General features: G+C 38.0%; 2 protein-coding genes across 3 annotated transcripts; one reads left to right on the top strand and one right to left on the bottom strand.

Annotated features, from left to right (window-relative positions):
* Positions 1-6282: 6282 nt before the first annotated feature.
* On the bottom strand, positions 6283-8629 carry LOC133861409 (glutathione S-transferase F11-like). Its single transcript, XM_062297197.1, has 3 exons — positions 8402-8629; positions 8247-8295; positions 6283-6829 (listed from the first exon to the last, which is right to left on the bottom strand). Exons 1-3 carry the CDS (start codon positions 8546-8548, stop codon positions 6381-6383), a joined length of 645 nt encoding a protein of 214 aa, XP_062153181.1. The 5' UTR covers positions 8549-8629; the 3' UTR covers positions 6283-6380.
* A 5323-nt stretch (positions 8630-13952) lies between these two features.
* Positions 13953-27162, top strand: LOC133859472 (SUPPRESSOR OF ABI3-5). Of its 2 annotated transcripts, none has more exons than XM_062294883.1 (16): positions 13953-14175; positions 15065-15205; positions 15423-15463; positions 15721-16471; positions 16572-16643; positions 16721-16813; positions 16897-16976; positions 17305-17455; positions 18028-18115; positions 18202-18293; positions 18434-18502; positions 19532-19705; positions 23204-23396; positions 24636-25601; positions 25897-26081; positions 26552-27162. In XM_062294883.1, the coding sequence occupies exons 2-16, from the start codon at positions 15158-15160 to the stop codon at positions 26729-26731; spliced, it is 3183 nt and encodes a 1060-aa protein (XP_062150867.1). In that variant the 5' UTR covers positions 13953-14175; positions 15065-15157; the 3' UTR covers positions 26732-27162. The 2 variants fall into 2 exon arrangements, with proteins under 2 accessions (XP_062150867.1, XP_062150866.1); XM_062294882.1 differs by having other exon boundaries at positions 17302-17455.
* Positions 27163-27604: the final 442 nt, after the last annotated feature.

The following is a 27604-nucleotide window of genomic DNA, read 5'->3' as shown; positions in this document are numbered from 1 at the left end:
GGATCTCTTTAAATTTCTTCAGCGAGTCCTCTGCCCCATCCAGCAAACATTTGGGGGGCATGAATTTATTCTCAAAAACCCATTGATTCCTTCGGTGCCATAATCTCTGGGCAATAATGGCTGCTAGCTCAAGATCCTCAATCTCCAGCCTCTCATACAGTTCACAAAAAATACGGAGAAAATCAGAATCATTAATGGCGCACTTTTGGATAACTCGGGAGGCTTCAGACCATACCGCACGAGCCGCATCGCAATTCCACAAAGAATGTGCAGCGGATTCCACTTCTCGGCCACAGAGAGGGCAGAGCGGGTCAGTAACAATTTTCCTTCTATGTAGATTTTCTTTCGTAGGGAGAATATTGTTGCAAGCTCTCCAAAGAAAAAGATGAATAACCCGCGGCACCCTTAATTTCCATATGATCTTCCAAATAGGGCTTTGATGAGGCCCCCGAGAACTACACCCCTGATGCCTGGCTTTTCTGTCCAATTCCAGGTGGTACGCGCTTCGGACAGTGAATATGCCGTTCGCCGTGTAAGCCCAAATCATCCTATCTTGCACAGTGCCTGGACTGATGGCCAAGCTGCATATCTTCTCAGCAGTCTCGGCAGGGAAAATCTGCTCAATCAGAGGTATATTCCACCATCTACTATTCTGGTCAATAATTTCCGCTACTTTTGCATCCTTATTCAAAAATCGAATAGGAGATTGAATAGAGTTTAGGTGGGGAGAGAAAATCCACCGGTCTCCCCATATGTTGATTTTGGTACCATCTCCAACCTTCCAAATTACTCCTTCCTGTAAGAGGGGTTTAGCCATCCAGATACTACGCCATAAATAGGAAGGTCTGTAGCCCAGGGAAGCCTCAAACAACGATCCTTCAGGAAAATACTTTTCCTTTAGCACCCTAGCAGCTAGAGAACTGGGATTCTGGATAACTGGGATTCTGGATTATACGCCACCCTTGTTTAGCAAGCAAGGCTAGATTAAAACTCTCCAGATCCCGGAAACCCAGACCTCCTGAGCTTTTGCTCCTCCCTAGACCTTTCCACGCCATCCAGACCATCCGATCGACCTTCTCCATATGCCCCCACCATAATTTGCTCAAGAGCCTATTAATATCACGGCAAAGTGAGATAGGAAGTCTGAAAACGCTCATAGTGTAGGTTGGAATGGCTTGAAGAACCGCCTTAATCAGAACCTCCTTGCCCGCATGGGAAAGGAATTTCTCCTTCCATCCATTCATCCGATTCCAAATGCGACTTTTGATATAATTGAATGTCGCAATTTTGGATCGCCCAACAAAAGTCGGTAATCCCAAATAGGATTCATAGCATTGGGTAGGAATTAAACCTGTTTCCTGCAAGATGGAAGTCCTCTCCTCCTCCTTTGTGTTATTACTGAAATAAATAGAAGTTTTCTCCAAGTTTACTTTTTGACCCGAGGCCCTCTCATAGACTTCCAAGATATTCTTCATTTGCCTCCATTCGTCTAAGTTAGCTTTCCCGAATAATATACTATCGTCGGCAAAGAGGAGATGATTGACTCTTATCCCACCCCTACGAATAGGAACCCCGGAAATCTTCCCCATCCCTGCCGCTTGGTCCAGCATTCTACTCAAGGCTTCAACACACAAAATAAACAGGAAGGGGGAAAGGGGGTCTCCCTGGCGTATACCCCTGGAGGGAACAATATGGCCGTGGGGTAGGCCATTAATAAGGACCGTATAGGATACCGTTCGGACGCAAGTCATGATCAAATGGACCCATCTCTCGGCAAAACCGAGCCTCCTCATCACAGCCTCCAAAAACCCCCATTCTAACCGATCGTACGCCTTGCTCATATCGAGCTTGATAGCCATACACCCATTCCTACCCTTTAGCCGAGACGCCATGGTATGGAGAGTCTCGAAGGCTACGATAATGTTGTCAGTAATCAATCGGCCCGGGATAAACGCACTTTGCTCCGGAGAAATGATCTGCGGCAGGACAAGTTTCATTCTGTTAGCAAGCACTTTGGAAATCAGTTTATAGACCACGTTACATAGGCTAATAGGCCTATAATCCTTAACCGATTCCGGAGCAGAATTCTTTGGAATGAGGCAAATATTGGTAGCATTGATCGAAGGATCAAAAGGACCACCATTAAGAAAGGACAGCACTGCCTCTGAGACCTTCTCCCCCACAAAACACCACGCCTTTTGAAAGAACCCCGCGGAGAAGCCATCCGGACCCAGAGATTTCAGCGGATGCATTTGAGAAAGAGCTAAGCCCACCTCCTCTGCTATGAAGGGCCTTAAAAGGGATGCGTTCATCTCATCCGAGACAAGGTGCTCCATATTTTCCAAGCATTGAGAGAGATCAGCATCGGTATCACTACTAGAGGAGAAGATGTCCTCAAAGTAATTAACAAAGATTCTGCCAATATCCTGACGTCTCCTCCACATTCTCCCCTGGTCATCCGAGATAGACCGTATGGTATTTATCTTTCTCCTATGGTTTGCCCAGGCGTGGAAGAATTTAGTATTCCTGTCTCCATTGTTATACCAATTCTGCTTGGCCCTCTGCTTCCATTTAATGTCCTCCCTTTCCAAAATCTGGTCAATGTCCTTTTGGACCTGGTTGATCTCCTCAATAAGGCTCGGGTTATTGGATCCTTGCAGTTCCAAGAGTCTCCTACTCTTCTGTTTCAGCAAATCTGCGTCTCTTCCAAATTTATCGCTACTCCATCGAGCAAGGTCTCTTTGGCAGGCTGAGAGGCGGACCTGAACATCCTTCAGCTTGTTAGACTCCAATGTCTCCTGCTCCCAAGCAGCCTTAGAAATATCATTGCATTCAGGATCCAGCTGCCATTTGGCTTCGAACTTGAACGCCCTGCGTGAGGGCCTAATCTCATAGGGTTCGTCCTTGAACAAAATAAGGATCGGATTGTGGTCCGAGCAAATGGCTTCTAAGACTTGTACCCTTACAAAATTGAATCTGGAGCACCATTCCATATTAGCAACTGCTCTGTCAAGTCTTTCCAGGATAAAATTATCATCTCTCCTGTTATTACACCAAGTATATCATGGTCCAGAGAAGCCAAGATCACTCAGCTCACAATCTTCGAGCGCCCTCCTGAACTGATCGATTTGAGAACTACGCCTTAGCACTGCCCCCTGCTTCTCCGATTGATCAAGGATTTCGTTAAAATCCCCTGCGCACAACCAGGCAGAAGGCTGAAAAGACTTGAGAAATCTCAAGAGTTCCCAAGATTCCCATCTTCTAGCCGCATTGGGGAAACTGTAGAAACCAGTGAACTTCCAATCTGGCCTTCCATCCTCATCACTGATGATGGCATTAATGTGCTGTCGAGAATAGTTAAAGATCTCCACCGAAAGATTCTCAGACCATAATAGAGCTAAGCCCCCACTTCTCCCAACCGGATTAACCACAAAGAGCCCTTTAAAGCCCAATTTACATCTAACTTTCTCCATAGTACTACTTCTACACAAAGTTTCAATAAGGAACACAATATCGGGTTTCTTCTCTTTCACCAAATGGTGAAGCACACGAACTGTCCGGGGGTTCCCAAGCCCCCGGCAGTTCCAACTCAAGAGACTCATGGCGACAGGCGGGGCTGAGCTCCAGCCACTGCCTCTTCCATATGGAACAGAAACTCACCTCCTGAATGGCTCTTCTTTGGGCAGAGCTCCTGGTTTTCTGCATGACTCCACTCCACGTCTTCAAGCTTCCTCTTACGATCAGTTTCGCCAGTGATATCGTTAGTAGTCTCCCTGTTCTTCCTCTTCCACTTTCGGGCCTTGCTCGTGGGCCTCAGGAGCTCCTCCGTTGACTCCTGAGATTTTGCCTGGTCCACGTAATGATCGTACTTAGGATTCGGAAGGCCTGGTACCCTGAGACAGGTTCCATTTTCTGTACACATTATCTCCTGCTGGGGCCCATGACTATTCGCTGCCACCTTGGTGTTACAAAACTTCTTTCCCGCCTCCTGGACATCTGTAGTCACCTTTTCATTAGTCAACGTGGCTCCCCTTCTGTCAAGTCTAGCTTCAGCACTTGGCTCAATACAACCGTGCTCCTTAGAGCTCTCGCGGACTTCCATGTCATTCTGGTTATTAACCCCTATGCCAGCTTTAGTCTTAGGTTTCCCTCTCTGATTTCCTCCTTCTATTCTGCTAACCTCCACATTTTCTCCTTCCAAATCTTCCACTGAATCCTTCTCATTAATGCCACTTGTCCCGCCCATATTTTCATCACTTTCCATGTTGTCAGTCGTACACTGTACGTCCATCTTTCCCACTGGTCCGTCCGGAGCACTTCCATCTGGTCCTTCACTGCGACTCTCGCCTCCGGCCTGCTTCGCAGCCGATCCACCCGGACTTCTAAACCTCCCTCTATCATCCGTAGTATCTGTGTTCCAGTGAGACTTGGACTCAGCTGGAATAATGCCTTCCAGCACCCTTGGTTCCTGTCCCGCCCATACCTGCTTCTCTGGATAATGGTCTGACTGTCGGAATGACGAAGAGCCCTCCTTCCTGAAACGTAAATCGTCCGCCCTAAGCCAAACCCCCCAGGGCCACTAGTGTTAGTTATCACCACGCTTGTTTTGTTTGTCATTGTAAGACATAAGAGTACAACCTCAAATGGTTAATAGAGTTACATAAATTGAATATACATTATGATTTATGTCTTTGGATCATATTGGATATATATGCTTTGGCCTATATCATTTGATATGATATTTATAAAGATCTTGAGATATGGAGGACAAAAAACATAAGATAGGTTTCTTTTGAGTTCAAGCGTATTTACAATCCCATAAAGCACGATGGAAATAACAATAAATTGGAGGATATATATATATAAAAGGAATAGAAAGCGAACTGTGAATTTCACCAATCCCTTTCTTGGAAGATGTTTTAAGCTAAAACATTTGTCTCAGTTTGTAGGTTCAAACTCGATCTTCATTGACATACATGAGGCCTAACATGTGAAATATTTAATTAAAATGAGAGGAGATTAACATAGACAGGGTTTGAAGCTATAACTTTTATTCTGATATCATGTTAAATCACAATTTATTTCGAAAGTTTAAGCCAATAGAAAATAATAAATTTAACCATTTAATTAATATATTTACAATATAATCCTATTGTTAGCTGTGTGATCAAACTTTCTCTTCATTATCAAATAAATATTGAAAAAAAAAACAAATTATACAATTATACAATTATAATTCTACAATTATACAAGTGCTAAAACTCGGTTCTACAATTATATAGAATTCAATAAATTGAGTTGGTATATTTTTAATATTAATGTTAAGTTTCTATTCCATTAGAAAAATGAATAGTTTTCTTTTTATTATTAAAAATAAAAAAGTGTATAATGAAATAACCTTGGAATAGCCATTCTCCTTCCCTATGAGGGAATGACTATTCTGTGAATAGTCATTCCCTCATGAACAATGAGAATGACTATTTCAAGTGTTAGATGATTATCATATACTATAACAACAAGGCTATTCTATTCTACAATCTTCTATTCCAAATAAAAATTATTCCTTTTTTATTTTATTTTTTTATAACATAATAATCATTTCGCATATCAAACATAACACAAGTTTCAATCACACTAAAGAAAAGTTGCCAAAAGTCATTGCCTTTTTCTTCTCTAGCTAGCTTGTGCATTAGCCAACAGTTTTGCATAACACCTCCTACTAGGCCAAAAATAAAAATTAATGAGAGAGAGAGAAAATAGTTATCTCACACCCAAACGATACTTTTTTTTAAAAAAAAAAATTAATGCTGACGTGGTATAGGAGTCACATGGTAAACGTTGATAGGTTAATTGTAACGTAGCGGACCGTTAATTTTTTGGATAGAATATAAATGAAATGACTAATACAAATAATCGAAAAGTTGCAAGTATCACTTTCGGTAATTTTTAAAACCAAGGCAATTGTTTATTGATAAAAGCGCAAATCACATGTACCAAAAGGGGATTTAACCCTTTTATTTAATAGGAAGTTGGATCCATGAAGTTTCTTGCGCAAAAAAAAAAAAAAAAAACCCTACTTAAAAAGAGTAATGTATGTTTATTTTTTATGTTTTAATATATATATATATATATATATATATATATATATATATATATATATATATATATATATATATATATATATATATATATATATATAAGTAATTTTTTATTCTTGTTCTATTAGTAAAGAAGTTTCCACAAAGTTATTCACACACATCGAACAGAAAAAACAAATTAAGATGAAAGAAAAAGCAGCACAATTGAGATAAGTCTTACACAAGTTTAACAGGTACGTAAAAGCAGAATAAAAGTGATACAATAGATATATGACTAGCTAGCTAGTGACCAGCAAGCTTCATCAACTTCTTCCAGGCAGGACGGTTGGAGATATCCTCCCACCATGCGTTCACATTCTTCCTCTCTGTCACCAAGTGCCCCATTTTAGCTTCATTCATAAGATATCTAATGCCCGGAAGATGGCTGAGATCAGCCAAACTGAAAGTCTCTCCGGCAAGATAGCTGCTCTTTGACAACCTTTGCTCGTATACGTCCAGCACCTTCTCTAGCTTTTTCTCACAGGAGCGAGCCAACGCCAAGTCCCCGGGCTCTCCCATCTGCGGCAGGATCACAAGCTGAAGTACCAGAGTGTAAATCAAGTCGTTGAAGTTGTGTGCTTCCACTTCCAGCCATTGATCCACCATAGCTCTCTCTTCTAGACCACTTCCCAATAGATTGGGACCGTGGTCCGCGTACTTTGCTGCATAATACCTTATAATTGCCCTAGACTCTGAAGAAAAAAAAAAGCACAACGATGATAATTATCATAAAATAACAACAACAACAATAATAATAATTAATTACCACTGAAGCTTGGATATTGATCGAAGATGTCCTTTTGTCTAGGGACATTTTTTTTTTTTTTTTCAAAATAGTTAGAAATTTTTTCTCCAACTCGGTTTATTAAGTGATATGTGTTTAAAATGCATATGAGAAATATATGCGATTTAAAATATTATTAATTTCTCGACTGAGTTTGGAGAAAAAATTTGTTCTTTGTTAAGTGTTAACTACATTTTGCTCTATGATAATTTACCAGTCATTTCAAGTTAAAATTTTATTTTAAAAATTAGAAAATTCTTTAATATTTATTTATGGAAAATTTATTTTACAAGATTCTGATATCTAGGAAAAGATCTAAACCTCAAGATTCATATTTCTCTAATAATAATCATGTTTGCAAATGGGATGATATGTGTCACCGGAGTACAAGCCTCTCATTAAATAGGGTTAACTATATTGAGAAACGATTTTTTTTTTTATTTCTTTTTTAAATTTAGTACCATTTAATCTGTATGAAATTTGAATAGAAAAAGTAATGATTCATTACCACTTAAATATACAACTTTTCACCATCTTGTCTATGTGGCAAGGTGGTCCCTCACCTTAATTTATTTTTAAAAAATAAAAAAACTCAAAAAGTAGTAGGGAACCACCTTGCCACATAGACAAGGTGGTGACACATAAGCAAAATGGTGAAAAATTGTATATTTAGGTGGCATTGAATTATTATTCGAATAGAAAATAGAGTAATTTTATCTAGTGGACTCATGTATAACTGTCATACAACTAGATGACAAAATGGTAGTAAAAATCAACTATTGGATTAGTACTTGATTTTTTTTTACAAGTACTAATCCAATTAATTAATAATTACTACCACATCATCTTGTTATATGATAGTTTTACAGGAATATGTTAAATAGCATTACTCTATAAAATATAATATAAAGTCAAATTTTAAATCACTAGTGAGTAATTCTAAATATTATGCCTCTCTATCCCGCTAAGATTATGTGACAGTGTACTAGCACATAAATTTAGTAGAATGAGAGTAGAATAGACGCATAGTATGTAGCATTACTCATAATTAATTATATTAGAAGTAAAGTAATGCTAAAAATCATATTTTTATTTCACCATACTAATGTGGCAGTCCCAACCAACCATTTGATAATCATTGTTAACAAGAAAAATCAAATGTTGGTCGAGACTGCTACTTGATCAATATTGTGAAATAGTTGTGAAATAAAAATATGATTTGTAACCTTTCTCTTAAAAGTTTAAATTGATTAAAAAAAAATTTCAGTTTAATAACTCTAAGAAACACTTTTATTTATGTCAGGTGATCATGATACGCCCGTTACCATAAAGCTTGAGATTGCCATCCTCTATCGCCGGAACTTGCCCAAACGGCTGTACAAAAGAATGAAAACATCTCCGTCAGTGAGTCCGTTATATATATATAGAGAGAGAGAATAATAGAAACCAAAGCAATAAATTTAATCCATTAATTAATTACCTGTCGGACAAGGAACTCAGGTCGCTTTTGCTCTCCGGCGTCAAGATCAACGTGAACGACATCAAAGTCCACCCCCTTCTCCAGAAGGCAAGCAAGCACCCTCTGTACGCAGGCTGCCCTCACTGTCCCATACACTTTGACTACCATCTTCTACCACGCACCTAAAACGCAAGTTGTTTCAACGACTGATCGCTCTTTGGTTCTTGGCCTAGCTATTGCCTTTTGGCGAAGAACCAACCTCTTATATATATAGTAGAGATCGATCGCACATCCGGGGGTTACCACGTGAATTTGGGAAAGTTGACACTCTGTTGAACTTGTACACACTAAAAATGGAAATCTTCTCCCCTAGCTGTGACTGTGAGGTTATTATCTTGACAGCATTACAGCAAGACATTTTAAATTCCGAGTTCCGTGTCCGCCTGCTCGACAGCATGGGGGTTGCCACGTGAATTTGCTCAACCCAGTCATTGCCCAAATAATAAGAGGGCAGAAATGCTACATGCATGCCAAGTTCACAGGGAGTAAAAATTCAACTGCATGTGATTTTCAAAGTTTTATATATATATATATATATATATATATATATATATATATATATATATATATATATATATATATATATATAAAATATTGGCATTTTAAGAATTTTAAAAGGATTTAACACCTAACGAGATTGAAAAATTGATATATGAAAGTTTTTAAAGTTTAGGAATATTAATGCTCCGTTTGTTTCGACGTAAAATGGTTTCCGTCGTAAAATAGTTTCAGGGAAGTCATTTTTCAGAAAACCATTTTCCATCGAAAGCATTTTCCGGTGTTTGGCGCGTATGAAAAATCGCAAATATTTTTATTCAATCATATTAACTTATAAAAATCAATTTTTATTCACAACATAAAAATCATCGATGACGAGATTCGGTCACTGACCGACAAGATTCTGACTATTTTTACCTGATTCCGGCTAATATAGCCAGAATTCGAGAGAAGGACCGAAATCCGGACAGTTTCATCGAAATCTAGAATAGTCGGATTCCGGCGAAAGTGGTCGGATTTCGGCAGTTTCGCCGGAATCCGGCACAAAAGGCCGAATCTGGCCAGATCCGTCCGGCTAGCCGGCCGGAATCCGGCCATCGCCAGATTCCGATCAGATTGGTCGCCGGAATCTGGCTGACCGGATTCCGTTGCCAGATTCCGGCGACATTAACCGGATGTTGTCGGATTCCGATACCGGCAATATTTCGATGGTAGTCGGCTGCTGTAACGTGAAGGTCGACTGTGCTATTTAAAATAGATCGACTGCGTCTGACGTCTTCGGAAAACGATTTACACTTTTAAAAAGCGTAAATTATTTTCAGAAATTTACTAAGCATTTTTGGTCAAACATAAATTATTTTTCGGTTGACTATTATTTTCACCCCTACTAAACACCAGAAAATGCTAAAATCATTTTTCAGAAATCATTTTACGCCGAAACAAACGAAACATAAGTGAAATTTCTCTTATTTTTATTAACACTCCGAAACTATGTACTTAATAATAGCATTCATCTCTATAATATAATACTAATATTCTTGGGATAAACTTTCTTACGTAGCTCTAGACGCCTGACGGTGCATGGTGGCTATCATATGGGGGTTGTCACGTGCCTGCCTCGACTGGTGGGTAGGAAGTTAGGGGAGAGGAGCCAAGGCCAAAAACTGGCCACGTGGCTTAAGAAAAAAAAAATCAACAAAGCCAGACAAAACCCTTGCGTCTCACTGACTCACTCCAATCTCTCTCTCTCTCCCTCGCTCCGTTCAAACACGATTACAGAACACGCAATCCAAAAAGAGTTGGAAGAGAAAGACCAATTTTTGGAACATGGATTCTGATTCTCCAACAAAGCCTACCCCAGCACCAGTACCAACCCAATAAGAAGACCCATCGAACCCATCCACGGCGCTGCTCTCTTTCAACACCGACTCTTCATCTTCTTCTTCTTCTTCACCAACAGACCCACCATCCACGGCACTGTGGTTTTGCTGGTTTCCTCAGATGGGTTCCGATTTGGGTACCGGTTTAAGACTTCAAGGCCGAATATCGGCCAATTGACTTCAAAACTTCCAATTTGGTTTCCGACCTTGACTTTTCCTAACCATTATTCCATTGTTGTATACTGGTCTTTATCCCGATTATCATGGTATAATTAACAATCATTTATTGGATCCACGCACCGATGAGGCTTTTACCACGGGGGTGAAACAAATTTTTGTATCTCCCATGAGGAAAAGAAAACTGATTTATGTAAGTTATCAACTTCCAGCAGGTAAAAATGCTCTAATTAAAGGGGTTTGGATAGGGCTTTTAAGACAAAAAAAAACCAGCCTGTCTCTCTTTTACATCTCCCTGTGAGTTTTTTTCCTACTTTGTGTTCGTGGGTCTGCTGGAGATACACGAGGAAGATGGGTTTCAGGAAAATGGCGGTCTGGAGAGAGAACAGGATTTTTCAGTGTATTTTGGGTGATAGACGACAGGCTGGATGGTTTAATTTTGAATTTTTTTTAGCCACGTGGCCGATTTTTGGCAATAAATCTCTTTAAAGAGATCCAAAACATCAACCGGCTCTTCTCCGGCTATAATGAACCGAGAGGATTCGGATCCGGAGTTAGGAACATACTTGAAATATTCACCACCGTTGTTTAATTCGCCACATGAGCTAAAAAACAAGAGATGGGGTTGAGGGGGAGACAAAGAGATCCAACGAAAGATAAGTCGCACCTGTTATCGGATCCGGAGTTAGGAACATACTTGAAATATTCACCACCGTTGTTTAATTCGCCACATGAGCTAAAAAACAAGAGATGGGGTTGAGGGGGAGACAAAGAGATCCAACGAAAGATAAGTCGCACCTGCTATCAAGATCATGCGGTCCACCACACACACACATATGAATAATGATTTAATGCCACCCAAATATACAACTTTTCACCACCTTTTCTATGTGGCAAGGTGGTTTCCCACTACTTTTTGAGTTTTTTTATTTTTTTAAAATAAATTAAGGTGGTGAAAAGTTGTATATTTAGGTGGTAGTGAATCACATATATATATATATATATATATATATACACACACGTGTTTGATTATGAAGCCGTTTATAAGCCACGTCTCACATCCCCATTTTTATTTATTTATTTATTTTTTAATTTTGCTATAAATATTTAAGTTACATGTGTAAGTATATAACTGCTTCTCTGCTTTAGAATTTATTGTTCTGGATACCAATTTCCATTCTCGAGTATTAATAGAGCTGGTCTGTTGGAAATACCATCATTCTAACTATAATATTTATGGTCATTATAATTGGGTTAAATCAAAGTAAGTGTTTATCAATTTTTTATTTTTTAATAGAAGCTATATCGGTTTTAACTGTAATCATTGTATTATAAAGTTAATACTTATGGTAGTCCCTTAAAAAAAAAAAAAGTTAATACTTATGATAGTAATTGAGTGTTCTAAAAATAAATACAAATGGTCCGATGAAAGCAAGAAATTTAAGAGATATATTAGGTATGTTTGTTAATGTGTTTTGAAGGGTAATTTTGTTTTTGTTTTCAAAAGCAACGCTTTTTTTCCATTCGTTCATTCATCAACACACTATTAAATATAATTAAGTTATGTTTAGTATGTGTAATAATTATTTCATTACGAAAGTAAATAGTTTTTATTGAAAAAAATGAAGAATATAGACTGAATTAACAATGAAATAGCCATTTTCATGGCCCGTGTGAGAATTGAGGAATAATCATTCCCTATTGACAGTATGGCTGTTACAAATGTTAGACCATTACAGATGGTCCATACACGAGGGGTCGATGGCCCAACCCATATTTTATTGGACCACTGGTCTGTACCATGTTTTATGAATAGTCGTGGCCTACAAGGAGATGCAATCCAAGTCAGATCCAAGCTCATGAATCATGATCCATCTCGACACAAACTGGGCCAGCAGATTCAAAGGGGTAAAGGAGCTCACACATGCGGGCTAGACTCTCTTTCAGTTCACATGAGCCCATTCCAAGTTTTTTTTTTTTTAATCAAAAGGGGCCCAACCGAAAATGTAAAAAACAAGGTCCAATCTAGTAGGAGTATACAAACGGAACTGTTATAGCCGTTTTATAACCGCTAATCGCATAATTGTATAACTGCTTTAAAAAACAATTATAAATACCCCTTAACCACCTAAGCGGAGGCGATTAGCGGTTATAAGATTTGAGAAAAGCGGTTAATAACCGCTAACTGTTTATATATATATATATAAAAGACGGAACTAAAGGGGGCTGGCAGGGCCTGGCCCTCCCTCAATTCCAAAAATAAGAAAAAAAATTAGCCTACAGGCCCTTACCAACAGTTTTTTTTAGCCCTTGACCCTTGTCCATAAAAACTTATAGCTCCGTCCCTGATTACTATATCATATATATAATTTGGGATTTGTAATGTTTTGAATTTATACTTAGATTTGTAATGATCTAGTTTTGGATTTGTTTGTATTTGGTTATTTGGATTTGTTATGTTTTAGATTTTTTACTATTTTTTATTTTGAATTTAAAACCTGCACTAAAACCTACCAAAAAATGACTAAAACTGGTTCAAAATCAGCCCAACACCCAAATTGAAAAGCGGTTACAACCACTGGTTATCTACTCAATAACCACTAACCGGCAGTTATAAAAATAACCGCCTTCTCCGTCTAGGCGATTATAAAAATAACCGCTAACCTCCTAGACTGAGAAGGCGGTTAGCGGTTACAATTAATAAAATGTAATAACCATTTAGACAGTTAACGATTTCAACCAATAATTACCGGTTATAATCATTTATACACCCTTATCGAGCCTAAAAGGGCCAAATCATATTCTTCCTTCGTCAAGATTGCACCAACGCGAGTGTACTGCCGAAACAGAAATTTTCAGCACTAGCTCAACTACCCACGGCTTATTTCAGCTCTAGACTGATATTTCTTCAACTACGAACCAAACTCGTAAGTTGTCTAATTGAGGAAGAAGGAAAACTAATGATTTGGAAGGTAATTAAGGATGCGAAATCAACCATTATGTCAACAAACTCAAAGCGATTATGCATTATGTGGCTTGACACAATCAAAGGGTCTTTGGAATGTGGTGGGCAGCAGAACGACGAGCTAAATATCAACTTAACTTCGACTAATCACTCCCTGGGTTAAGTATTTTTTTGATTTATTTGTGTTTGTGATTTTAAAAATATGTGATTTAAAAATGTGATTTTTAAAACGGAATTAAGCGTTTAACAAAACCGTAATTAATATTTAAAATTATGCATTTTTTTTTTAAAACGTATATCTTTACTTATAATTTGAAAATGAACATTTTTAAATTTTAAATTTTTAAAAATGCAAATGTAAAATGATATTTGTTTTGGTGATTTTGTCTAAAAATATCAATTTTGATATGCGAAAGCGTAAAGCAAAAGCAAGCGCACTCTAAAACCTTTAAAAATATATTTTTTGCTAAACAAACCTCAAAATAAATGTAGTATCCAAAAAGTTGTCCAATTTTAACTTCTATCTCTCCCAAAACCAAAGCAGGGGGATGTTTGGTTGGAAAAGTCGTGGCAACAGAGTCAAGAGACTGAGAAAATAAAACCCTAGAAACAGCGAAATCAACAAGAGGAAGAGGAAGAAGAAGAAAAAAAAGGAGAAGATAGACGAACCTAGATCGGATCGGATCGGATCCGACCCACAAACGCACGTCCTCCTGGTATGTACCTGAGTCTTCTTCATCTTCTTCTTCGCGAATTAGGGTTTTCGTCCTTTTACAGATTCACTGATAAATCAATTTTTGTTCAATAATTCCATGGCTTCTTTGTTGAATACGCTCTTCTTCTTCTTCTTTTTTTCTTCTGATTTTCTTGAGACTCAATTTCTCGGGTTTTCATTCATCTTCTCTCGTAACTGTTTCGCAATCTTAATTTGATTCCCCAAAGATGTTATAAACACATATACGTGAATTATACACTCATAATTTCTTCGAATACCACATTTTTATAATTTTTTCTCTCGTAATCAGTTCTATGATTGGTTTTAAATTTGTAGCATGAGAGTTTTGTTTTAGCTGGATAGAAAAAGGTCTCCTAAAAATCGCACATCAAAAGTTTTGTAACTGCTCGTAGATGCATTGTCAACTGAGAAATTAGTAGCTCAGTGGAGGAACCAAGCAAAGACGGTATGACCCATCTTGTGTTGAAAGCATTTTCATGTTTTAAAGGTACTATTTTGTATGTGTTTCCTCATGATAAGCAGAAAAAGATGGAAAGAAAATTATCCTTTTCTGCTACAGATGTTGATTGCTAAGTTGTGAAATATGTGTTTATCTGACATTTGGTTTAGGATTTGATTTTTCAAGATTGATATCCTTCTGTGCGTCACTTTGGATAGTATTCATGATTTATTAGACGATGGTTTCTACAATCAAGACCTTCCTCTGTTTTGTGTGATAAGAGAATTCGAAGATGGATGTTACTGAATTTGTGGAAAGGGTTTGATTTTGAGGATTCCAGTTATGAAAGAGGGGCCAAGGTCAACTCATGGGAGTTACTGGTTCTTGGTTCATCATGGCATAACTGTTTCTGTTTGTGCATATATTACAGGAGAGGTTTTCATACATTCTGCTCCTGAATCTTCTGAACGATCACCAAGAGCCTTGCAGGGGGTGACGCTGACGGGGGTATTGCTTGCAAGAAATGGATCCTGGTCGCTATGGTGTTCAGCAAGGATGGGATAATAACAGCGTAATTGTGGTTTCCTCCTTAATAATCACCTATATGGGATGATAAAACAAGAAATTATTAGGGCACATGTGATTGTCCATTTTTTTTTTGGGCATCTCATCCCTAAAGAAAAATGAGGGAAAGCTGTGGGGCAGTGAGGATATGGACTGGATTTGCCTAAGCTCATATCATGATTGATTATTTGTGGCTGACATAGCTTATTCTCTTGAATTCACAGGCTCTGGAGGGTTATGGTGCGGTAAATGAGCCAAACTTCCGGTGAGTGCTGACAGTTGCTTATCATCATCACCAGGGTAATTTAGTACTCGTAGGTATAGGAGATCAGTTAAAAATATAAATAACTTAATTGGTTAGTTTTAATGGTATTTATTTGATGTGCGATTGTGCAAGGTTTTTTTTTTTTTTTTTTTTTTGTTTATTGATATTGACCAATTGTTTTGTGGTTCTTTTATATGGAGTTTGTTATATCACATTTTATCTTTTCTCTTGCATCCCATTTTATGTTATTTTGGCAGGGTTGGTGCTTCCTATGATGATAGGAGGTTTTTAGATGAAAGATATTCAAGAGATGATGTTTACCCAAGAAATGCCTTCCATCGTGACGTTTTGGATAGGGAGAACTATCCACCACCACCTCCTGCTATTGGGCTCTGGCCGCCATCAAGGAGAAGAAGTTATGAAGAGGACTACCCACTTGATAGGGAATCTAGGCGACATGAGAAATCATACATTAATTCATACCATGAGATGGATACCTTTCGGGATCATGAGATCGATGCAATTCAGGAATTTGATAAGTTTGGGGATGGCTATCGTAGTATTGATAACTATCGTGATCATGAATTGGACAGGCCTGGTAGGTTTGGGGGACGTGAACGTGAACGTGATGATTATGTGTATGATGATTATGACTATAGGTCCCGCCTCTCCCATCAAAACAGGGAGGATAGCCGTGACAGGGATTATAACTATGGTCGGCATAGTTATGATTCTGATTATGAAAGAGGCAGTAGGAGAGATGGTAATTGGAGGCGGCGTGAATCCCGTGATAAGAGATGTTTGAGTCGGGAAAGAGATCCGAGTCCGCATAAAAGACATGAACGCTCCCGGTCCCGGGGGCATGATGATCGTCCTAGATCGAGGTCCCCTCGCAGTCGAAGCCATGGTCGAAGTCATCGAGAGGACAGCTACGATGATGATCGGCATGAGAGGACTGATAAGCGAAGGGAGCGTGAAGAGAAGCGTCATCGTGAGCAGTATGCTGTGGTATGCTTTAACTGTTAACATGTATTTTGGTATTCGATGTATCGTCTCTCTTATTTATTGCATGATAGATGGCTTCAATGAGAATAATGTTTCCTTGTAGGCCCCATCTGCCACCATTGTTGTGAAGGGCCTCTCACAGAAGACGACTGAGGAAGATTTGTACCAGATCCTTGTAATGTTTTGATAATTTGGCTCTGAATACTACTGTTTTATTTCTTTGACAAAAACTAATGTTTGTGTGACTATTAGGCTGAATGGGGACCCCTTCGTCATGTCCGTGTGATCAAAGAGCGAAACTCAGGGATCTCGCGTGGATTTGCTTTTATTGATTTTCCTTCTGTGGTACCTCTTATGTTTAACTTGTTAATTTTTATTTATTTTGTTTAAAATGAATGTTTATATGGAAACTGATTGTTCTGGAACAGGGAGCAGCGCGTTCAATGATGGACAAGATTGGTGATGATGGTCTTGTTGTGGATGGAAGGAAGCTTTTTTTTGAGTACAGGTAGTTTTTCCTACAATCGTCATTTAGTTCTTGTTATTCCATCTTATGAGATTGTGTTCTATACTTTTTGTGCTTGTTGTTTGTAGGCTTATTCATTCTGTGTTAATATCATAGTTGCGAATCGAAAAATCACTTTTTTAGATAAGACGGTGAAATCTGGATGAAGTTTAATTTTACTATGGTCATGTCAGTTGAAGTGGAACATATTTGCCATTAGTATTATTTTATTGTGATAAAAGTTATAGTTTATATATCTTAAATCCATGCCAATTCTATGGTTTATTTGTTGTTGCAAGTATACTTGGTGAACGGTTTTGTGTTGCAGTAGTAAGCCAACTGGTGGGGCAGGTGGACCGTTTGGTCAAGAGAATGCTGTGAAATCAGGTCACTTTAACCATAAAGGCATTACAGTACCATCTGATTGGATGTGCAACTCTTGTGGCTGTGTCAATTTTGCCCGGCGGACATCTTGCTTCCAGGTTTCTTTTTTCTTTTTTATGTTTGCATTTTATCACCGTATTTATTTACTTGGTTTATGGTGATGAAAGAATATTTTTCTGCAAAGAGTCAGCTTTATCTGGCAGAATACTGAATCACACTCTAGCTCTATAACTAGTCTACCTATGTAGTATGATGGTCCAATGCTCGCTATATTCAATAGGTGAGCACACTTTCCTTCATGGGTGGACCTGCATTTCAGGAGATTGTCAGCTATCTATTATTTTCTGATGATTTATTTTTTGGGGCCTTTTATGTTCCTTTTTTGCTTGGGCCTCGTATGCATGTGCAGGACCAGTTTGTAGCTTTATCATGTTATTCATTAAAAAAAAAAAAATCGTCAGCTTTATTATGTTGCAGTTTCATCTATCTTTTTCCTGGTGGTTTATTGAACCTAATTAGTGTTACTAAGTTCTGCCGGACAGAGCTGATATATGAGGCATGAACTAATGATAAAATGTGGAAAATTGAGGCTTGTGTATTACAAAGCTTTAGTGTTTGAAATTTTAATTTAGATTTCATTTGTTGTTTCATTTTCTTCCCTTTGCTGCAGTGTAATGAGCCGCGCAGTGATGATGCTCCCCCAGCTGATATTTCTTTATCAAATCCAACACCATTAGGAAAGAAAGGATTGGAGGCAGGTTGGTACTTGTTGCTTTGAGCTGGCAGGTGTTTGATTTCATTATATGCTGCAACATATAAGTTGATGTAATTTATATGTATTCAGGTCCTACTCATGTTTTGGTTGTTCGTGGATTGGATGAAAATGCTGATGAGGAAATGCTTCGTTATGAATTTTCAAAACATGCTCCAATCAAGGTATGGAAATGCTGAGAAAATAATTTAAAGGTTTTGTTTACTCCAATTTTTTTTTAAAACAATGAGGCTGCATTCCCCTTCCTCTTAACATCAGTCCCCTTTAGCACTTGCTCATGAGTTTTATTGATATTAATTTGCAGGACCTTCGTCTTGTCAGAGACAAATTTACTCACGTCTCAAGGGGATTTGCATTTGTACATTTTCATTCGGTATGTTGATTTCGTTGTTAGTGGTTGAGCCCAATTGAATGTGTTAACCTTGCCCTTTATTCATGTTTGAAGCATGGTTTCAATTTTTGCTTTTCCCAAATGGCAAACACACGTGCTATTGTAGTATAGAACTCACAAATATAAATTTTGGATACGCTTATAGATTCTAAATTTAAATTTACTACATGTTTTGACCCTATTTTAAGATGGATTTTAATAAAACGAAGGTGGTGTTCATGGGGTTCTTTAGGTGTTATGTTGTCAGGGAAAAAACTTAAAAGGGAACCTTGCAAGTTGTTAAACTGAATGGTGGAAGCACTGTTAAATTGTCTGGTTAAATGTGTGGCTCAACTTGATTAAGTAATTGCTTATTTTCTTCTTTTTGCTAATTTTGCTTATATTCTTATTTTGGTACTTGGAATATGCAATTGTGCTTTCAACCATGTAGTTAAAATGATTACTGTTCAGGCACTGCATGTGCTTTAGGCTAGTGTTAAACGAACTAAATTTTGTTCAGTCCAAAAAAAGAATAAATAAATAAATTTTTTTGATGGTTTGAATGGAGAATCAAATGGAAATTTTCATTCAAAATCGATGATAATTGAGATGGAGCACTATCTGGATTTTTCCTTTTGGGTTAGCTAGGAAGGGAAAAAAAAAATGAATGAAGCTTATTAATAATAAATTGCTTCCATTGCATTACCTGTTGAGGTTGTTAAAGTCAACAAAATCATGATGTTGTGGCTCCTGGAGATTATTTTTGACCTTATAAAGTTGTGGAGAGCTTTACTCTCGGTCCTTCTGATTTGTAAAACAGAGATTTCATTTTAAAGGTACTTTGGGCACTCCATTCCACGGAAAGGCTTGTAGAAATTGTAGTTAACCCCCCCCCACCAAAAAAAAAAGGAGAAAAAGAATTTTCTAAGATTTTATCCTCCATATGGGATGAAAGGAAACATGAATTATGGTATGGTTGTTGCCAGGAAGTTTTTTGATTGGAGCTAGAACAGTAGATTTCATTTTTTGTAGGTGGAGGATGCGACCAAAGCTCTTGAAGCAACTAATGGAACAACACTTGAAAAAAATGGGCAGATCTTGAGGGTGGCATATGCAAAAAGTATCCTCGGTCCAGGATCAGGCACATCTGGCCAGTCAAGTAGCCTTGCTGCTGCTGCAATTGAGGCAGCAACATTTGCTCAACAGGTGCTTTATATATACATATGTAGGTGTGTGTGTGTTTGTTTGTACGTGTGTGCATGTGTTTGTTTATTTTTAGTTTCTTTTATAGTATCTATTTGTTTATTAATATGTTAAGCTATTACGTGATTTTACCAGTTTTTTATTCGATTTTTAGATTTCTTTGTAATTTCTTGAAGACTTCTTGGATAGGGTTTGAAGTTAAGGACTAATGGTTAGTTGGGTTATAAAAGAGATTGAATTTTGAAGGAATTTGATGGCTGTTTAGTATTAAGACAGTGAATTGAAGGAGAAAAGAAAAGATGAACCCCGTGCGATCACATATAGGTTTCCTAAACAATCATAGCTATGAAGGAGAAGGCAATCACACCTAAAAGCTTTAAGAAAGCTGATGGATTTTTATTGAACTTGTTCTATGCATTTTAGAGATTATATAGAGGCCTTTATATAGGCCATTGCTAAACCTTTTGCAACACAGATTAGGATTCCTTGGTAAAACAGTAAAGTAATCTAAAAGGACTCCTAAACTAAGTTGAAACCTGTGGAAAGAAAAAGACCCTAACACATAAAATAAGACTCAACTTGTCATAAATTGGATCAGGAAGTAGGACACATAGGTGGAGCCAGGTAATGGAGAAGGATTATTGGTTTTTGGGTTTTACGATAATTGTACTAAATGGTTACAGAGGAGACAAGTGGAAGAGCATTAAAGGGAAATAAATTGGACTTCTCACAGTTCTACAACTTAGTTTTTTTTTTCCTTCTTCTTCGTTATTTTCCTGATTTTGAATAAGATTTACCAGTTTTTCTTCGATCTTATGCTTTTGAACACATTCCTTATTTCATCTTGTATTTTTGTAAAATCTATTTGGTAGAAGAAAGAGGTACAAAGACTATAATATAGGGCTAGAACTCACCTTCACGGACTAAATTACTGAATAATTTTCTAAATATTCAAAGTCTGAAATTGAGTGAATCATTCAGAAAAAATATTTTTCAAGTACCATAAATCCTCCATAAGTTGATAATCTATGTATTTGCACTATTTAATATCTTTTTCCTTCCTTTTTTTTTTCTGATTTAATAGGTTGTAAACTTAGTTTTATCGCTTGAAATTGTTGGATAGATTGGTTTTTTTATGTGATTTATAAATTATGTTTCTAGCATAAATATTAGTTTTTAGTGGACCAATTACATATAAACATGTGGAAAGAAATGTACTCTCTCTATTCCAAAATAGATTATGTGCTTTTCTTCCAAAAAATTATGAAAGTTTTCAAAAGTGGAAGTTCACACTTTAATTTCTTATATTCTCTCGTCTTTTATCAAAAAGCAAATAAGATTCTTATCAAAAGTTGTGCCATCTCTAGTATAAGATAAATGAAATTCTAGGAAGATCGCTATATTTTTACATTTTCATTAATATCACATCATTTATTTTGGGACAAATGGAGTATTTTGTTTTGAAACACTATTTAGAGAGGAATATCAAACTTGGTGAATAGTGAAGGAAGGTGCTAATTTTTCCTAAAGCACTGAGCACTGCAGGAGTTAATTCTTTTTTCTTTTCTTTTTTTAATTTAAGGACTTACCACATAAGTGGTCTTACCTTTTATAGGCATGTTATTATTTCTCTTTTGTTTGTAAGAGGGAAACAAAACGAAAGGGTGGATACTTGGGGCAATTGGCCATGCAGTGTTCTGTCTTATCACATGGTAGAGGCGCATATAGAATATCCTATAAAATACAATTTTTTTCATTGATTTTTATCTTTGTTTACTCTTTTTAATATGCGATTCAAAAGGTAAGTGTTAAGTTCATATCTGTGGATTACCTCAGAGAGGTTTATAATTATAACAAGTTTCTATTCCTATGGAGTGGCATAGGGGATGAGGCCAAATTGCATTTAGTGAAATGGAACAGGGTATGTACTCCGTTGCAGGCAGGTGGGTTGGGAGTTCACAACCTCAGCCAGTTTAACCAAGCTCTTTTGGGTAAATGGTTGTGGAGATATGGTAGGGAGAGAGAGGCGTTATGGCGTATGGTGATTAATGCCAAATTTGGGAGCCTAAAGGGTGGGTGGTGCTCTATTGAGGTGTCGGGTTCCTATGGAGTAGGGGTTTGGAAATATATCAGGAAAGGGTGGGAGAAGTTTTGCAATTATGTTCGGTTTGTGGTAGGGGATGGGTCATATATCAGTTTCTGGCATGATAGGTGGTGTGGGGAGAGACCTTTGAAGCTTTGTTTTCCAGTTCTGTATAGTCTTGTGAGGAACAAAACGGCAATGGTGGTAGATAACATGGCGGTTCATAATGGCAATATTCATTGGAATGTCCTCTTTACTCGGCAACTCCAGGACTGGGAGATGGAGATGGTGCTCTCTTTCTTCGAGCGGATGTACTCCACTCCGATTCGACAAGGAGAGGGTGACAAGTTAGTGTGGAATCTCTCTACAAGGAGCTATTTTGAAGTAAGGTCATATTATGAAGCACTTAGTAGGAAAGAAGGTCCATCTTTCCCGTGGAAGAATATATGGTGTGCTAAGGCTCCGACAAGGGTGGCATTCTTTGTATGGTCTGCAGCTTTAGGTAAAATTTTAACTCATGACAATCTACGGAAGAGGAATATTGTGGTTATTGAGTGGTGTTGTATGTGTAAAAAGAAGGGGGAGTCTATTGATCATCTGTTACTTCATTGCGACACCGCCCGTGAGCTTTGGAGTTTTATGTTTTCCTTATTTGGAATTGAATGGGTCATGCCACAATCGGTGCTGGGTTTGTTGACTACGTGGGGTGCTTCTCGAGGACATGGTCTAGCAAAAAATGTTTGGCGTTTAGTTCCTCACTGTGTGTTGTGGAGCATTTGGAGGGAGCGGAATGCGAGGCTTTTTGAAGATGTCGAGACTGTTATGGTAGTTTTAAGGAAGCGTCTTCTTAACACGATATATCTATGGATAGCACCCCATATTTGCCACCTAGGTGTTTCTACTTTTGTAGACTTTCTTAATTTATTAGTTGTTCCTACTGTTTAGGGGCTCTCTTGTATACTTCCCGTGTATTAGGGTTGCGCCCCTCTGCGCTTTTTATTGAATTTTAAATTACTTATCAAAAAAAAAAATTATAACAAGTTTCTAACAGTTATAATCTAACTTCAAATGCGGTGTTATCTACCCTTCCCTTCCTTTCGAAACTAACATAATCTTTTTCAAGCATTAATCTTAGAAATCTTGCAGCATATGGCTTGATGCTTGAGCTGCAGGTCTTTTTTATGTTAACTTATCCCTTCTAATGAATACCAACATTGTCCTGTATTTCGGCTTGATTTCTATGCAATCGAATTGAGAGAATTCCTCCACAGGGGCGTATAATCTGCCTGCAACTCATTATAGGCATTTATTATTTAGTACCATATGTTGTCTTTTCTAGTTGCTGCTGATTCTGTAATCTTATATAATTGACTTTAATGGGATTGCATTCTTGTTCTCCTTTCTTTCTGGCCTTTCAGTATGATGCTGTTGGATGGGCACCAAAAGAATATAACCCAGATGACAAACAATCAACCAGTGGGAAGGAGCAAACTGGTGGGAAGGTTGCAGTTCAAAATGATGGTTCGGCTCCGCAATCTGGATTTATATGGGATGAGGCGTCTGGTTATTACTATGATGCTGCTTCTGGGTTCTACTATGATGGAAATACAGGTTCATATTTTTTATAACTGCATTATGTTGAAGCTGTCTAATCTGAATCATTTTGCAGACATTGTAAACAAAATGGGGTAAAAGCTGATTATGTTTAGGTGAAATTTTCCCTTGTTTTTTGGGCGTCATTTACTCTGAATGGATCGGTCAACTTGGCTGCTACATGGAATGCATTTTTTCAAGTCATAGTCTAATGTCCAGCCAATGTCATATCTAATGATTTTCTCTGTGTATGTGTATGCATGTCCTCTCTATGTGCGCACGCGTGGACATGCACAAAGTCATTTATATGCATATACATTCAATTCAAATCTTCCCTTCCCCCTCCTCTTGGGGTCAATTACTTAAAAGTAAAATAAAATTCAGACATGCACACACATGTACAGAGTAGTTCCAACAGAATTTTCTTGTTTCGAATCTGTGGACCACTCTTGAAGATGCTCAACTATTTTTCTGCAACAATTGCTGCTTACTTTATAGGTTTTATGTTGTTATTAGTGGAGCAACTTAAGAAAAGTCACTCCTTTTGCCTTATTCAGCTATGATCTCTAGATTCCTTATTCTGTCACAGTTATTTCTTCTATCTGGAGCGTGTAGTTTGTTGTCCTTTCGCCATGCATACACAGTTTTAAGAAGTGCCTGATCATGTTAAGGCACAAATAAGTTGCCTCAATGATATTAAAGAATTTATTTAGAAGCTATTTGTCTGTCTAGGACACAACATTCACATGATGGAATGTCTTGTTTGACTTGGGGTTTGAGAGTCACAATTCAATTTACAAGTGTCCATGCTATGTGGTTGGGTAATGTAAATTGCTGTTTGTTAGCAGCGAGTATATATGGAAATAGAGGGAGAATTTATTGCAGAATATCCAGGCTCATCTTTATTGTGTTATTAATACGTATCAGAAATGATCATCTGGGACCAAGTGCTTCTGATAACTAGTCGCTATTTGTATTATGTTTCTTAAAAAGGAATGAGACTATGGAATATAATTTTTATTTGGTTACTTATTGACTTCTTTCAATCAACCTCGAAATGTCCCTATCCAACTTCAGACATATGTGGTACCTGTGATTTATAATTTTCTGATGTACTGGATCATTATTATCTGGAGAGTTGCAAACATATTCCAATATGTATGCTAATAATATGATTTTTTTAGTAGAAGTTCTCTCTCAGGTTGCATTTTGGAATTTAGCCTGTCTTGATTCTCTTATATGTTTTGCCACATGCAGGTCTTTATTATGATGGTAACGGTGGGATCTGGTATTCATATGACCACCAAACTCAGCAGTACATCCCTTGCACTGATCAGAATGACAACAAAACACCTGGTAACCAATCTGAGCTCCCAAAGGCATCAGATGGTTCGAGTAATAGAAAAGTAGTCATCTCTGCACCAGCTATTACTGTAACATCAGTTGAGAAGGCTGCCTCATTACCGGATGCAGTACAAGCTGCAGCAACAGCAGCAATAGCTGCAGAGAAGAAAGAGAAGGAGAAGTCAAAAGAGATAAAACTCGCTTCGAAGAGCAGTATTCTGGCTAATAAGAAGAAAATGAATAATGTATTGTCAATGTGGAAGCAAAGGAGTCATGAAGGGCAAGCAACTCGTGTGGCTCTTGATGACAATCAACCATCTGGGTCAGCCGATGATAGACCTTTTTCTGTTGGACAATCCACAAAGAGCAAGTTTAAGACTGATGCAACATCAACAAAAGATAATTTTACGTCCAGCTCAGGAGCTCCCACCACAGCCTCTGCAGCCCAATCTGTTGGTTCGGAGTCTCCGGTCAAGCCAAGGCCTGTGAGCAACAGCTTAGGGGGGACTGTGATGGGGGTCATTAGGGGTTCTGGAAGAGCTACAGTGAGATCAGAAACCATGTCTTCAGGATCATCTGGTGTAGTTTCAACTCCAACTGTCGTCGCAAGTTCTGCTGGTTTATCTTTTTCAGTAAATGCAGATATACCTTCGGTTGCAACTCCATTTAAAACAGACGCATCTGCATTGGGTACCTACACACCACCTGGCGTTGCCGTGAGTGGCAAGAGGAGGTTTTCTGAAATGCCACTTAATCCAGCTGCCGTTCACAAGGAGCAATCTCAAACTACCTATAGGGATCGTGCTGCTGAGCGAAGGAACTTGTATGGTTCATCTTCTCTTGGAGACGATCTATCTAATCTGGGATTTGGTGATTCAAGTAAGCTTTGTTCAGCAATTTGTCTTTTAATGGCACCTTTGATCCTGTCTTACATGCTCATATTATAAATTTTTATAACTGTAAATGATTATGGATCTAGCACATAGAATAATGCTCCAATATGTTTGGAAATGTTATGCTTCTGTAATCAACCCTGACCTCAGGATATATGCCAAATGTTTGTTGTTTTTATTTACCAATTTAGTTATCCAACTTTATGGTCCATTTACTTCTCTCTCTCTCTCTGTATTGATTTCTGAGAAATCCGTTTGTTTACTGTTGGTGAACATCCAAGATCGAGATGTTGCATTGAGGAAGGGTTCTATGGATTCAATGCCTTTCCCCCCTGGTGTTGGTGGAGGGCGTGCATTTGGAGATGCTAATATCAACAGTTATGAGGTGATTACTGCAGACAAAGCGATTGATGAGAGCAATGTTGGCAACCGGATGCTCCGTAACATGGGCTGGCATGAAGGCTTGGTATCATTTCCTTCTTTGCACTTTGAATAATACGATCTGTTGATCTTGTAGTTATATATAACTGAAATGCCCATTCAAATGTTTAATTGAAATGGTTATTCTTTCTGCTGGTCGAGCAGTGGAATTTGATCTACTTATTAGAAAGAAAGAATTCCTTTTGTTTTTTTATAAAAAGCAGTTGATGTAGACATCATCATACCCTGAAAAAAATTTCTTTCATATGTCCAAACATCTCTTTATTCTAGGTACTAGCCTTTTTCTTTTTCTTTTTCCCTCCCCATTTGTTTGTAACCGTGGACTTTGTATAAGACACGGTGTCTTGGTAATTGTTTATAACTTATAGTCACCTCAACATTTGAATGATACCAGTGGCCATTTGGTTCTTCTTTGGTACAATAATTCTGCAGGATTCTGACATTTATGCTCTGGGGATTGTGTTTTTCTTCTTTTGGTATTCCTCTGGTGTGCAGGGATTAGGGAAGGATGGAAATGGAATGGTAGAGCCAGTCCAGGCACAAGCCGTGGATAGACGAGCAGGACTTGGTAGTCAGCAGAAAAAAGTTGATCCTAGCCTTGAGGTGCAGGCTGGGGATAGTTACAAGACTCTCATTCATAAGAAGGCGCTCGCCAGGTTTCGGGATATGTCGTAGATAGATTGATGTGGAGTGACTGAAGCTGCTCGTGGAGTGAGGGGATATGATACAAAAACATTAGGAGGAAGACAGTGGTAGAGCTTCCAAATGTAGTGGAAAATGTTGTTTCCATTGTAGAGGCTTTTGGGTCGGTCATGCATTATTGGTTTAAAGGTGTCGTCTGACTCATTTTCTCTTGTAAAAAAGTAGCTTTATAGCACTTTGTAAAAATTCAAATGTGCTTTAAAGGTCTGAAATTTTGATTACTCTTGTTAGCCATTTTCGTTGTCGAACAGTTATTCCAACCAAAACGGTGGAAAATTCTTCTTTCCTTATGCTGGTAGTAGCTAATGAGCATTTGGAAAGCGAGATTGCTGTACAAAGTCGCACATATTTTTCGTAAATACCAGTGGGGTAGGCTTGTGTGCCTATCCAGTGTTTGGAAGGCATGATTGTTGCGTTAGGGGCAACTGAGCCTCGGGCAAGCCTTATGTTTGAGGTGATCCCGACGTGCAGATACCATTTAAATACAGCAATCTTAAATTCATTTCCCGGATGGTATATATATATATATATATATATATATATATATGGTGTCCTGTAATTTAAAATTGTACCATTTAAAGCTTTTAAATGATGTGATGGACATGTTCGCCATGACCATTAGATTGAAATAAATTTTCTTTATTATTTATAGTATTCGTTCCCACGTTATGGGTTGTGTTGATTGGAGAAGGAGGGTGGTGTTGGGTTGGTGGAAGACAATGGGAAAATTGAGTTTGAGAGTGAGTTGCACTTTCGAATAAGACTCAGGCTTTTACTTCGATGTAACTTGTTTATTTAAGCCTGTATCACCCATCATCTGCTATCAGTACTTTTGTATGAGTTACC

The sequence above is a fragment of the Alnus glutinosa genome, chromosome 2 (genome assembly GCF_958979055.1).
Source record: "Alnus glutinosa chromosome 2, dhAlnGlut1.1, whole genome shotgun sequence".
Lineage (NCBI taxonomy): Eukaryota > Viridiplantae > Streptophyta > Magnoliopsida > Fagales > Betulaceae > Alnus > Alnus glutinosa.
This window is presented reverse-complemented; position numbering and strand designations above follow the sequence as displayed.